Genomic DNA, 15,000 nt, shown 5'->3' with positions numbered 1-15,000 from the left:
GTAACTTTTTTACGGTTAGGTCCTTCAAGTTACGTAGCTTGTTTTTACGGTTAGGTGGACTGCGAATAACACTATTAGTTCGTCAACCCTCACACCCATTCATGTAAATTGTTTACAGATTGGTAGAATAAAGTCTACAGTAGTATAAACTAGCTATAATAGTGTGACCTGTTTACAGACATGTGCATAGCTAAAATACTAAATTCTCGTAACAGCATGTCACATGTTTTACAGCCAGGTGAAGTGAACACGGCAATGGCAGAGCAGCCGTCCGACAGCACATATTCAGAGATGAACCAGTTAAATTCGTGCTTCAGAGTTGAGTCAATTAAATACTTGTTCCTTATACGAAGAACATGTGATTAATAGATCTATAACATAAATCCCTATGGTGCCTATTTAAAGCTGGACAAATTTATTCAATGATAATAAAATTCTTTTGCTCAATGTAGATAGAAAAGGTATCCGAATGAGAGCTGTTGGTTCTTAAGTATGACTTTGAAATATGGATGGATAAAAAAAAAAAGAACATCATTACTATGTTGTGATATTAGATGAGAGATGCTTGAATCGAAAATAAAATAAAAATAATAATAATAAAAGAGAAAAATTGGGAAAAAAACATAATAAAACGCACAAAATCAAGAACAAAAGAAAACAACAAAAGAAACAAATCAAAATGAAAGGAAATGATATAAATTGACAAATTATTCTTTCAAATATATAAATTTCATTAAGGCAAAAAATCAATTACGAAATACTAATGGATCATTATAATCTTAATGGATTAAAAGAACGCTCAAGGTATTTGGGTTGTTTCATTCGTCACTAAGTCTATATAATGCACCTTCGTATATACATGCATACATGCACACGCGCATACGTACAACATATACATTGACATACGTACGTACAGAGGGATATGCTTATATGCACACACACAAACACACATGCTTACACACACACATATATTAGTGTCTCGTATGCCTCTTGGTATATTTTAAGTTATTTAGAAAAAAAGACCCAATAAATGCAACTTCACATATTTACATATATGCACACAATATGTGTGTGCGTGTTTACACACACACACACATATATATATAGGTAACAGAAAACGGAGGGTGAAAATGTTAAAAGAGATATTTCAAAGAAAGAAAGGGAACGAGTGAGAGAGAGAGGGGGAGAGAGAAAGGAGTAGAGGACAAGGAAAGGTATAGAGATACTTAGATAAAAAGAATATAAAAAGGGAGGGAATGAGGTAAGCAGATAGGGACAGAGAAAGTGAAACACACGCACACACACATATGTATTGATACAGTCACAGACACGTAAATATACAGATACGGGAAGAAAACTCATACGGGTACGCAAATACATACGAAGAATCGAGGGAGCCACTACGCAATTGGCCTGCTAGAAATAACAGTTAATTCTCCATTTAGTCACATGTCTTAAAAACGAATGAAGAACACATTGGATAATGAGGTCATCCGGAGAAAGAAAAGGTAGGATAGTCATGTTTGGAATAACTTTGATTAAAGGATTCGTTTCGGTGTTCGTTGACCTGCGGCTATACAACAACAGCAATAACATCAACAAAACACACACAAATACTAAATGTCTGAAAATATGTCAATAATGAATGAAATGAATTTGTTTCGATGTTAACAACAAGCAAGATAAAGACTAAATGATTTCCAGAAAAGAGACCAGACATCATGATCAGAGATTTGAATAATAAATAAAGGCAAACACTGCCATTCTTAGGGGATTTTAAACTCCCCACGGAAATCTGAGTAGAGAAGCTATAAGCTATAAAACAAGCCTCCCCCTAATCCAAATCTTATAGTTTCAAACCATAACGAAGGAAGGACGTTTCTTCTTTCTTTTTCTGTTGTCTTTTTATTCCAAAGTCACTTGTAAGGAAGTTGACATGAAGAAACAAAAAAAAGAAAACAAAAACAAACTTAAATGACACTGTATTAAGAGATTGGTAAATGAAAAAGATAAATAAATAATGATAGGGTATTTGAATAGGGTGGGGTTCTGAGAAATGAGGGTGGGAATGTATTTTATTCCCACCTATATATATATATGTGTGTGTGTGTGTGTGTGAGTGTATGTGTATATATGTGTGTGTGTGTGTGTGTGAGTGCATGTATATATATATATATATATATTCCTCGGCGGAATTTGAACTCAGAACGTAGCGACGGATAAAATACCGCTAAGCATTTCGCCTGAGGCTATAGTAGAAGACAGTTGCCCAAGGTGTCATGCAGTGGGACTGAACCCGGAACCATGCGGTTGGTAAGCAAGCTTCTTACCATGCTGCTACTACTGCGCCTATATATAATTTGTATAATATATAATTATATATAATTATATATAATATACATATATAATTTGTATGTATATATAACAATAAATACACTCATCTATATATACATATATTATACATACATGCATATATATATATATACATATATATAAATATACATGCATGTATATATGGATGTGTATATATATGCATGTTTGTATGTATATATAATATATATATATATATATATATATATATATATATATATGTATATGTATATACACACACACATGTATATGTCTACAAGTCCATACACACACTAAGTAACCTGTCGATACAAATCGATGTACCAAAGTATCCGGTTGATAATATCAGGCATCTACAATACCCCCTTAACAGACTAACAACTATAAAATAAACAACATATCACATGACTAGTAACCCAATTATCACATGCTAACATAACCAATTTATCACATAGCTTAATATCTCAAAGGAATGTTTAAAATATGGGATAGACATGGTGTACGACATTCACAAAACAGGTTATCATAATGCAATCGTAAATAAAACATTTGAATCGATTTTTAGTCGCCGCCATATTGATTCAGGATAATATAACAATATAAGAATATAGAGAGGGGGGGATAGAGGACGAAGGAGAAAGAAAGAGGGAAAGAGAGACTGAGAATGAATTCGAGAGAGAGAGAGAGAGAAATCCTGTTTCGGTCATGCATTCTTCGCTCTTTGTCTGTTCTATGTATGCACATACACACATACATACATATGCACGCGCGCGCACACAGTCTTCATAATAAACGTATATATATATATATATATATATATATATGTATGCACACGTACACGCACATATTGAGAGAGAGAAAGAGAGAGAGAAGGAAAGGAATGGGGTGACACCCGGATATTTCCTGTTCCTGTTTTAATGGAAATATTCCGAAACGACATCAAGGAATACAGAGTGGGAACACGTAGCGTGGTAGAAAATAATGCAAGAAATAATAGTCAATTCTCCCTCAAAAGTAATCCTTTCTATCTCGAAAACGGTCACATCTGGAGAGACTTCATATGTCTAATCAGTGAGATATAGGAGCCTAAACAACAACAAAGGTCCTTTTTATGCGACCTTTGACCTCCTCTTTACTTTCTGGGGCAAACAGGGTCACCTGACGCGTGCACCAACGAGGAAGCGGTTTTGTGGTCATTTGAATTGCGAGAAATAGCAACCACCTATCTCTTTAAAAAGAGGACACGTTGAATATTGTGGTCCTGGATTGCAAGTATATGAGAAAAAGAGGGGATAGGCACTGCTAGAGCACTTTTCTCAAACGACTGTTTGGTTGGAATTGAAATAGAGCTAACAACAATAAGCAACGACACTAACAATAACAAGAACAACCATCTCCAGAAAGGGGAACATCTCCACCCACCATCTACCACCACCACCCACAGCCAATGCCACTACCGTGACCACCACAGCAGAAACGAGACGATGACGACGACGGCGACGAGAACGATGGCCACAACGACAATTACGACGATGTTGATAGTGGTGATAATACTGATGTTCGTACCGACAATGACTTCGACGTTTACAACGATGCTGCTGCTGCTGTTGATGATGATGATGATGATGATGATGATGTCGATGAATGTACGCCAGGCGAGGTGCTATTTTCGTTGCATCAGCCAAACAACACCACAAAATGGTGGTCACAGATTTCTGAGTGTTTTTACATTAGACGCTCGGTTGTGTTGTTCACACATCACATCGCTTCTGATTGGACATCAAGTCAACCTTATAAGTTATTCACAAACCTATTGCTGCTGCTGCTGCTTCTGCTGCTACCGCTACTGCTGCTGTTAATGATGCTGTTGTTGTTGTTGCTGCTGCTGCTGCTAGTGCTAGTGTTCTCGCTCTCCCTACCATCGCACCTCCACTGAGCCCGGCCTCACCCTACCCCCAATCCTCACTTCACCGCACAAGCCCCTTGCCACCCTCCCATCCCCACCACCACTGCTTTCACATCTCGGTTTGCATTGTAATATCACCATCAACACCACCATCACCACCAGCATCAGTAGCAGCGTCAACATGACCACCACCACCACCACCATCACCAATTGCAGCGCCACTGCCGACACTAATCAGTACCACCACCACCACCACCACCACCGCCGCCGCACTCAGCATCAGCATCACCATAATCACGAACACAAACAGCTCCACAAACACTATCTCCACCACCATCGCAAACAAGACCGCTGTAACCACCACCACCACTACCGCCCCAACAACAACACCGAATTCTCCAGGTCGTGCAATGCGCTAAAAATAACAGCGAAATGTTTCTCAAATCGCTTCTCATTCTTTAAAAAAAAAAACCCAAAAATAAAAGGGAAGGACATTTGGGGTAAGGTGGGCCTTAATATACAAACCCTCAGAATATTCGGGGCTTTTGATCATGGGAACGCGCCAGCAGGACTGACCTGGGGCTACAGAATATAACTTCACTAAACAAACTACCACCAGCACTATCATCATCGTCAGCAGCAACTACAAGAACAGCAGCAGCACCGCCGCCGCCGCCGCCGCCGCCGCCATACGAAACTGTTTATGTTGCTGTTTGAGCAAAAGGGTGGAGGCAATGGGTTGCATGTCGCCGTTGCTGTTGTTGCTGTTGCTTCTCTCGGTTTATTACTAATACATGACCGATACCGATTTCTGAATATAAAACTGATTACATACACACACAACACACACACGTGTGTGTGTGTTGTGTGTGCATGTATGCATATACGTGTGCGTGCGCGCACGCAAGTGGTTGCTTGTGTGCAAACATGACAGCATACTAATATATATATATATATATATATATATATATATATATATATATATTCACACATACATATGTATACACACGCACACACACATATATATATATACATATACACTCTCACACATGCACACAGACACATATGATATGCGTTTGTTATATAACACATAATACACATTTCTGTGGATATATAGGCTAACAATAATATGCACACATGCAGGCATTAATATACACATTTATATACATACATGCCTGTATATATTACTGACACATTCAAGCCTATATATATGTGTGTGTGTTTGCATATATGTATTTATAAACATGTATATATATATACACACACACACTCATATATATATGATATAATCTCTGTACATATGTATGCGCGCGCGTGTGTGTATATATATATATATATATAAATATACATACATACACACATGAAATTAATCAAGCGTATATACAATAACACTGCCGCTCATCACATTATATATGCATGTGTGTATGCGTTTGTGTACGTGAGTGTGTTATATGTCCTCTCTCATACACACTCACTCACGCATACACATACGTGTATATATAATTGCAATACAACGGAAGAAGAGATGAAAGATTGAGAAGAACAATAGAGAAGACAAAATGAGAATCTAATTGTCGATAGCTCGGCTGGTTGGTCATTTGGAAATTAATTGATTGGTTAGCTGAATGGTGTGGTTGGTCGGTCGGTCGTGTTGGCATATTAGTAGTTATTTCATGACCTTCGTAGTAAACTGGCCTGCTTTGCTAGCAGGCTAGTTATCAACGTGTTTGAATAGTTGGTCAGCTGGTTGATTGTGTTGGCGGCCTGTTAACTAGGTAACTGATTAGCTGACTAGCCATCTGGGTAACTAAAATACTGGGGAGAGAGAGCTCTATCTAGGTTTTATTGACGAACTGTGGCTATAGTTATCTGGGTGAGTGAACAACTGACTATAACCATCGAGAAGACTGACTAGCTGTCTGGGACTAGCTCTCTGAATAGCTGACTAGCTATCCGGGGCTAGCTATTAGGGAGTCTGAGTGACTGGCGACCTATCCTGGGTGAGTAGATGTCTCGGTTAAGTGTTTGGTTAACTATCTGCGTGGCTGAATGGTTCACTAAGCTGGTTGACTGACGAAATAAGTCCGTTTCTCTTATCACCATTGAGTTTCAAAGTAAAAATTCGTTGAAATATCCATGATTTTGTTTTTTGGTACAAAACCTATTTCAATCAGTTGATCTTGTTCGAATTATCTCCCTTGATTGTTGTTTTTCTTTTTTGATTGTAAGTTCCTAGTTGTCTTCATAATCCTTATTAATTACAAGTTTCTGTAACATTACATGAGGTCATATATCTTTTCGCCCCCTTTTTGTTGTGCCATTGGCTGCGTGCAACCAATGGAGTCCACGCTGAAATGTTCTGATATTTCTCCTAAATCATTACTGAATTATCCTTAATTTTATTTTTTAAATTGTAAGGGACACTTGTATGTATGTATGTATGTATGTATGTATGTATGTATGTATGTGTATATGGCATGAGGGCAGTGCCTGAAGATTGTGTTAGGACATCAGACGTGTTAAAAAATACAGTCTGGCATGCTCTCATCACATGAAACATGTCTGCATGTGCGTGTTTCATATGAATATATATTTCGACTTTGCATATCGACAATAGATGTAAATGTAAAATAGAAAGAGAAAAAAAGAAAGCAATTAAATTTTAAAAAAAACAGTAACCCGGTGCTTAAGAACAAAAATCCCTTGTGGTATCTCTTCCGCACGAGTTGCACGAGACGGTTCCATTGTTATCGTCACCATCGTAAATACACTAAACCAATGATAGGCCTCTTTATAAACATCTTACTAACGACGCTATTCTTCACCAAACGCCATATAAAATTCAATATATTGATGATAATAACAATAATAATAATAATATATTATATGTTCATATATATATATATTTATGTATACATACATGTACCTATGTGTGTGTGTGTTTGTGTATAAAATGTTATCGATAAATATTTGATGGAAATATCATTAGATACGATATATCTCTTAAAAATCCATTTAACAACTAAAACATATTAATGACAATAATTCTATAAAAATTTAAAATAAATAAATCAAAAACTAGAAGCAATGACAGAATTTGTTTTTTGGCTTTTGTTTATTTCCTTCCGATCTTTTTTCTATTTCTTTCCTTTTAAATTCAAAATGTTGTACTCACGCACATTTTAAGTAACACATATATTTACACTCACATACTTTCACATACACTCACTCACATATACTAAAAAATAAGACAATGCATGAAACGCAACAGAGGTTATAATGTTAAAATTATGTTTTACGTTCAATAAAATCAGTATAAAATCGGAAATCCATTTCAAAAGTACCAAATATGCGGAGAGTGATACGGAAAGAGGAAAATAATGAAAGGAGAGAAAGACAAAAGAAAAAGATCAAAATAAGTAAATAAAATAAACGATGAAGAAAATAATAATAATATTATTAATAGGAATAATAATAATAATAATGATAATAATAATAATATTAATAATAATAAAAGTGATAAAACATTTTAAAGCTTCTTTAAACGAATTACTCTTCCTCCTTTCACCCACTCAATGCAATTAGTTCATTTGTGCGTATGACTGTTGCAAATATCATGATATAACTTTTTTTGTTATCGAACAGTGTGTGCATATAGATATACATACATACATGCATATAAATAGAAAATATACATATATTTATATGCATATATATGTGTATGTGTGTGTGTGTATGTATGTATGCATGTATGTATATGTGAATATATACATATAAGGGCAGATTTATACATGCATACATCCATATCTATACATATATATATATATCGGTATGTATATATATATATATATATATATATATATATATATATACAATCACACACATATATATATATGCATACATATACATATATCGGTATGTATATGTATGTATCTGGGCGTGTGTATATATATATATATATATATATATATATATATATATATATATATATATATATATGCATTTATATGTATGTATTCACACGTACATATCTACGCACATAGACACACACAAGCGCGTGCAGAGTTTTGTATCGAAAAGTAACGTGACCAGTGACTTTTGTTGACGGGTATCTTTGGCAATATTTCTTTTAATCGTAAATCTACAAAAAAGGACTGACGTTTGGTTACGGGGTAGATAAGGGGTCGGGAGGGCAGGGGATGGAGGAGTGTTGCATAAAACACAGACAATGAAAAAAAAAACAGCAAAATAAAATGAAAAACAAAACGAAAAGACCTGAAAATATCCACAAAACAAATTTACAATTCTTCTGTACATGATATATAAAACAATAAGAATCATCGTGGTATTATATTACTAGCAATATGCATATATATATATATATATATATATATATATATATATATATATATATATATATATATATATATATGCATATATATATATATATATATATATATATATGCATATATATATATATATATATATATATGCATATATATATATATATATATATATGCATATATATATATATATATATATATGCATATATATATATATATATATATATATATGCATATATATATATATATATATATATATATGCATATATATATATATATATATATATGCATATATATATATATATATATATATATATGCATATATATATATATATATATATATATATGCATATATATATATATATATATATATATATGCATATATATATATATATATATATATATATATATATATATGCATATATATATATATATATATATATATGCATATATATATATATATATATATATATGCATATATATATATATATATATATATATATGCATATATATATATATATATATATATATATATATATATATATGCATATATATATATATATATATATATATATATATATATATATGCATATATATATATATATATATATATATATATATATATATGCATATATATATATATATATATATATGCATATATATATATATATATATATGCATATATATATATATATATATATGCATATATATATATATATATATATGCATATATATATATATATATATATGCATATATATATATATATATATATGCATATATATATATATATATATATATATATATATATATATATATATATATATATACACACACACACACACACACAAACGTTTATATATTCCTTTTGCAAGATTCTTGATGTGAATTCCTGTGTTATATATATATATATATATATATATATATATATAACGAAAGGGTCACCGAATGAATGCCTGGACAACTTGAGATTCTAAAACCCAATTTCTTAATAAAAGTACACACACACACACAACACACGTCCACACATGACCCAAAGACAAACATAGAAAGCGCCACCACTTATCACTCAACCACCATTAATCACCATTCACCACCACTCACCACAATCACTGTCATTCACCAGCCACTCTTTGCCGTCCCAACACTACCACCGTCACCCCCAACTTCTCTCTCCCCTCCCCTCCGACCCACTCCGGACCAGCTCAAACGATTAAGGAGTGTACAATAAATTAATTATGCATTAATGAACGACACATAACACAATAACCATTCTCTTATCATCACCACCACCACCACCACCACCACCACCATTTCAACCCTTACCGCTATTAAAACACACCACTACTACTACTACTACTACTACTACTGTCTAGCAAGAAAAAAAACATCAAATTGCCAAGTGGTGGAAAGCTGTAGAGAAAATAGGTGAACAGTGCTTTTATGTCACATGGCGCTGTTTTAGAGAGAAGTTGTTGGTAGAAGTTCAAGCCCAGGTGTTTCTGTCAGGTGTTGTTGTTATACGACGATCGCTGCGATATCGTTATTATTGAGATGGCAGAATCGTTAGCACACCGGGCGAAATGCTTAGCGGTATTTCACCCATCGCTACGTTCTGAGTTCAAATTTCGCCAAGGTCGACTTTGTCTTATTTTTTAGTATATATGTAATCGACTCGTCCCCTCCCCACAAATTTCAGGCCTTGTGCCTATAGTAGAAAGGATTATTATTATTATTATTATTATTATTATTATTGTTGTTGTTGTTGTCAAGGCGGCGAGCTGGCAAAATCGTTCGCACGCCGGGCAAAATGTATTTCGTCCTTCTTTAAGTTCTGAGTTCAAAGTTTGCTGAAGTCGACTTTGCCTTTCATCCCCTCGAGGTCGATAAAATAAGTACCAGTTGAATACTGGGGTCGATATAATCGACTTACCCACTCCCCTAATAATGCTGGCCTTGTGCCAAAGTTTGAAGCCAATAATTCTTAAGAGAATCATGTGATGTGACAGAATGTACAAAGTTGTACAAAGATAAATAACGAGAATGACAGAGAGAGAAATAGGAAAACAGGTGATAGGCAGACTAACAAGTAGAAAGACTGATAAATAGATATAGTGACAAATAGACAGACACACATAGAGAGATAGAGAGATAGATAGAAAGGGAAGAGAGAGAGAGAAAGAAAAAGAGAAAAAGAGGTAGTTTGTATGATAGACAAACGGGCAGACAGATAAAAGACTGGTAGCAAGGAAAGTAGAGAGACTGGTAGATAGACAGATAAATAGATAGGTAGATAGATATGGAGAGAGGAAGAAAGAAGAGCTCAAGATATATATAGACAACAGAACTATCACTACTAGAGGGAGAACGGGGAACAAACTACTGCCGCCTCCACTATCATAACTTCCACCGACACCATTGAGAAGGGTTCTTTCTATATGACCCCGCTCCCGCCACTTCTCTTTCAGATCACTCCCGATCATGTTAAAGAAGGCACTTTCGATAATATGGAAAGATCAATCCTGGGCAATGTTTTTGTTGATGGTAGTCCTGCAGGTGCCCTTGAGGTAAAGGCTTTGTGTTTCCACGTCACTGTTATAGGCCAGAGCAATCCTTCGATGGAGTCAGTGGGAGCGCGTTCAACCACCCGTCACCTCGATCTGGTTTACCTTGGGGCTTAACCAGCAACAATATATACCTATATAATATATTACAGCCACAAACACCACCGCAACGCCCTCCTCCTCCTCAAGGTTACAGACTATAAAATGTTTCAAAATTGCTGGTTTGCCTTTGGTTATGTTTGAATTTGCGGTTATTAACACTTGTCCTAGTGTTCATGATGGGATCTCTACACGTTTAGAATTAAACACGAGCCAAACAGCAACAATAACAACAACACCATCGTTATATTTTATGTAAATATCTGTAAGTATGTATTCTATGCATACACGTCATTTTAGTGATACAACAAAACCAAGCAAAACACACACACACAAATATATATATACATAAGCACGGACACACGCGCACACACACACACACACACACACACACACACACACACACAGATATAGTTATTTATTCAGAACTTTCATTTCGTTTGAGGGATTCGTCTGGGATGATTATATATGAATAGAACCATTTTGCGATCAAAATGGCGGTATTATTAAATGTCATAAGGGAAAAGTAAAAATCTTTCTTATTTATACTCGATGTATTCCCAACGGTCTCTGCATCAGTTTATTATTAGTATCATTATTATTAGTGCTTTTATTGTCACTTGTCTAAGTCGACACATATACACATAGGCAATATACGCAGCATTTCCGATGACGTGAATATCGAAGATTATGAAAGGATATCCGATCGTGATCTGCTTCATAACGGTCAGCGAAACACGTGTAAAATGTAATAGATAATTTTTTTTTATAATACACTCTCAAGACTTGATGTGTGTGTGTGTGTGTGTTTGTGTGTGTGTGTTTGAGTATTGCATATTGATATTTCAAGGTGTATGTATTTACAAACATATATTTTCGTACATATGCTTCTGTAGTACACACATACTCACACTCAGACACGGAACAATCACGGAAAACCTCTTCCTTATATAAATATTGCAACGTATCTGTCTGTCTATCTATCTATCTATCTATCTATCTATCTATCTATCTATCTATCTATCTACCTACCTATCTATCTATCTATCTATGTAGCCAATTCATATGCAATTTTTCAAGTGTCGTTAAAGAAAACACATACTCACCCATATTTCCAAGCCCACCCGCGCTTCCATGGTAACCGTTCATGCCTGTAGTACTGTAGCTACTACTGCTGCTACTATGTGGAGTTGAGCCGTTCGAACCATAACCTCGTGGCGAAACGCTTGAACTTTGACCGCGGCCATAACCTAGACGTGAGAGAGAGAAATGGAAAATGGCGTCAGTTTCAATTTATAACGTATCGCTTACATTTGGTAGCAGCCATGTTGTATTGCATAGGAAGGAAAAAAACAGACAAGAAAAAAAAAGACAAGAAAAAAAGAACAGGCTAATTCGTATCAAACATCTGTGCAAGTAGTTTATTCTTTTACTTGTTTCAGTCATTTGGCTGCGACCATGCTGGAGCACCACCTTTATATAAAAGACAATTTCTTTACAAATGGTTGCCAGATGACAGTTGGTAGATGTGTAGGTGCGTGGCTAAGTGGTAAGTGTATTCGGTTCACGATTCTAAAGTCGTGAGTTCGATTTCCGGTGGCACGTTGTGTCTCTTGAGCAAGATACTTTACTTCACATTGCTGCAATTCACTCAGCTGGCAAACAATCCCGTGATGGCCACGGCTGGAACGCATTTAATCGTATGTAACCTGTGTCAGGGTTGACCATTCACAAATAGCAACAACGAAATACACGCGCACATATGTGTTTACGTATGTATGTATAATATATCTATATACACATATGTGCATGTGTGTGTGTGTGTGTATATATATATATATATATATATATATATATATATATATATATATATATATATATATATATATATATATAGCTGTATGTATATTTATATGTTAACTGTAACACCAACCACAGATAACATCGCTGCAGAAACCACTACCACTGTGATCACCACCACCACCACCACAGCATCCTATACTATGTTATCACTTGCTCCTCTCTTGATCAGCGCCACCACCTCATACCACTCCTCCCACTTCTACAGTGTTGCCACTTCTTGTGTATCACTCACGTGAATATTTTATAACACCATCCCCTCTGCCTCTTCCTCCTCCTCCTCTCTCACCTTCATTCGTGTCTCTTCCTCTGCCTCCACCCGCCCCACGCCCACCTCATGACGTCTGGAGTTGTCTAATTGAATATTAGCCGATGCACACTACATGCACACGCATATGCACATAGACGCACACGTACAAACATTTGCATGCAACTACACACACATATTCACACATACATACACACTTACACACACATATTATACACACATGAGCATAGAGACAAACATAAATATATATTCATACACACATATACACACCTCCGTATAAATGCACAAAAATAGAAAAGTCATATATACGTATACACATGCAAAATGCATGTACACATGTATGTATGTATGTATATATATATATATATATATATATATATATATATATACACACACACACACATGTATATATTAATATTTGTTTTTATGTTCAATTATACTAGAAACAACTTTACGTTAATCTGATGGTTTACCCTGTACTTTGTCGAGTACAAATGTATTCTTAAATAAGAGTATTAATGAGTGACTTCGAAAAGCACACACACACGCATACGCACACACATGTACACCGCCATCACACACAAATGCATGGAAATACATATGTTTGAAGGCATTTATGCATGTGTGTATGTATAAATAGTATACATGTGTATATATATATATATATATATATATATATATATATAATAGTATGATTGTAGTTTTTGATGCTTAGCCCCCAAGGAAACATCAGTATGAAAGCAGGCCTATGATATAAGGCATTCCAGCCGTGACCATCTCATCATTTTGCATGTGTACCAGTCACTATATTTCAACTTTGGGGTGTGCTTTGAGGGAGATTTGGTTGCTATTTCTAGCAAATTCAACGATCACTTTAGGATTTTCTTGTTGGCTGCAAATAGTAGCAGAGGTTCGCAGATCTGTGTGTGTAAATGTACGAGTAGCAACGCACACCAAGAATGTGTGTGCGTGTGTGTGTATGTATGCGTCAGTTTGACTTTGGCAAATGGAACATTGAGGTTAATGGCATGTGTGTGCGTGTGATTACGTTCATGTATGTCTGTGCATGCGTTTGTAATGTGGGTTGGTGGCGGTGGCGGTGGTGGTGGTGGTGGCATGTGTTGGAGACATCGGCCCTTCCTCCCCACTCCCGGCCCTTGGAAGTAAAGAATAAAAGAAGGAAAGAAAGAAATTAAAATATGAATAAATGAAGACTTTAGGGGGGGAGGAAGGAATAAAAAAAGAGGGGGGAGGAAAGAAGGCAGGGGTGGGGGTTAAACGGTTTGACTTTGTTATCAATTATTACTGATGACAACAAGAAAAATAAAAACAACAACAACAACAACAGTGCGAACAGTACTACCGACAGCAGCATTAACAAGAAGAACAACAGAAAACAGAATGACAGCAATACTGGTTTCAAAATTTGGCACGAGGCCAGTAATTTGGGGTGGTGTGGGAGCAGGAGACTAGTCAATTATGCAGACCCCAGTGATCAGCTGGTATTCCTTTTAAAGAGCGAAAGGCAAAGTGATCTTCGGTGGAATTTGAAGTCAGAGAGCAAAGATGGACAAAACGCCGCCAAGCCTCTTGACCAGCGTTTTAACGATTCT

The 15,000-nt window shown here is 35.3% G+C and overlaps 1 protein-coding gene and 1 long non-coding RNA gene across 8 annotated transcripts in view; one reads left to right on the top strand and one right to left on the bottom strand.

The window, feature by feature from the left end:
• LOC106878716 (transcription factor COE3) overlaps positions 1–15,000 on the bottom strand; it is a 335,557-nt gene that overhangs the window by 21,902 nt on the left and 298,655 nt on the right. For all 7 annotated transcript variants that reach the window (XM_014928021.3, XM_014928020.3, XM_014928022.3 and 4 more), the window contains one exon: positions 12,366–12,509. In XM_014928021.3, the coding sequence (XP_014783507.1) occupies positions 12,366–12,509 (144 nt within the window). The remainder of the gene's footprint in view (positions 1–12,365; positions 12,510–15,000) is intronic.
• The window catches only part of LOC106878718 (uncharacterized), a 151,253-nt gene that overhangs the window by 41,821 nt on the left and 94,432 nt on the right, over positions 1–15,000 (top strand). The window lies entirely within an intron of this gene.

Source organism: Octopus bimaculoides, chromosome 22, assembly GCF_046866305.1.
Source record: "Octopus bimaculoides isolate indiv1 chromosome 22, ASM4686630v1, whole genome shotgun sequence".
In the NCBI taxonomy this organism is placed as follows: domain Eukaryota; kingdom Metazoa; phylum Mollusca; class Cephalopoda; order Octopoda; family Octopodidae; genus Octopus; species Octopus bimaculoides.
This window is presented reverse-complemented; position numbering and strand designations above follow the sequence as displayed.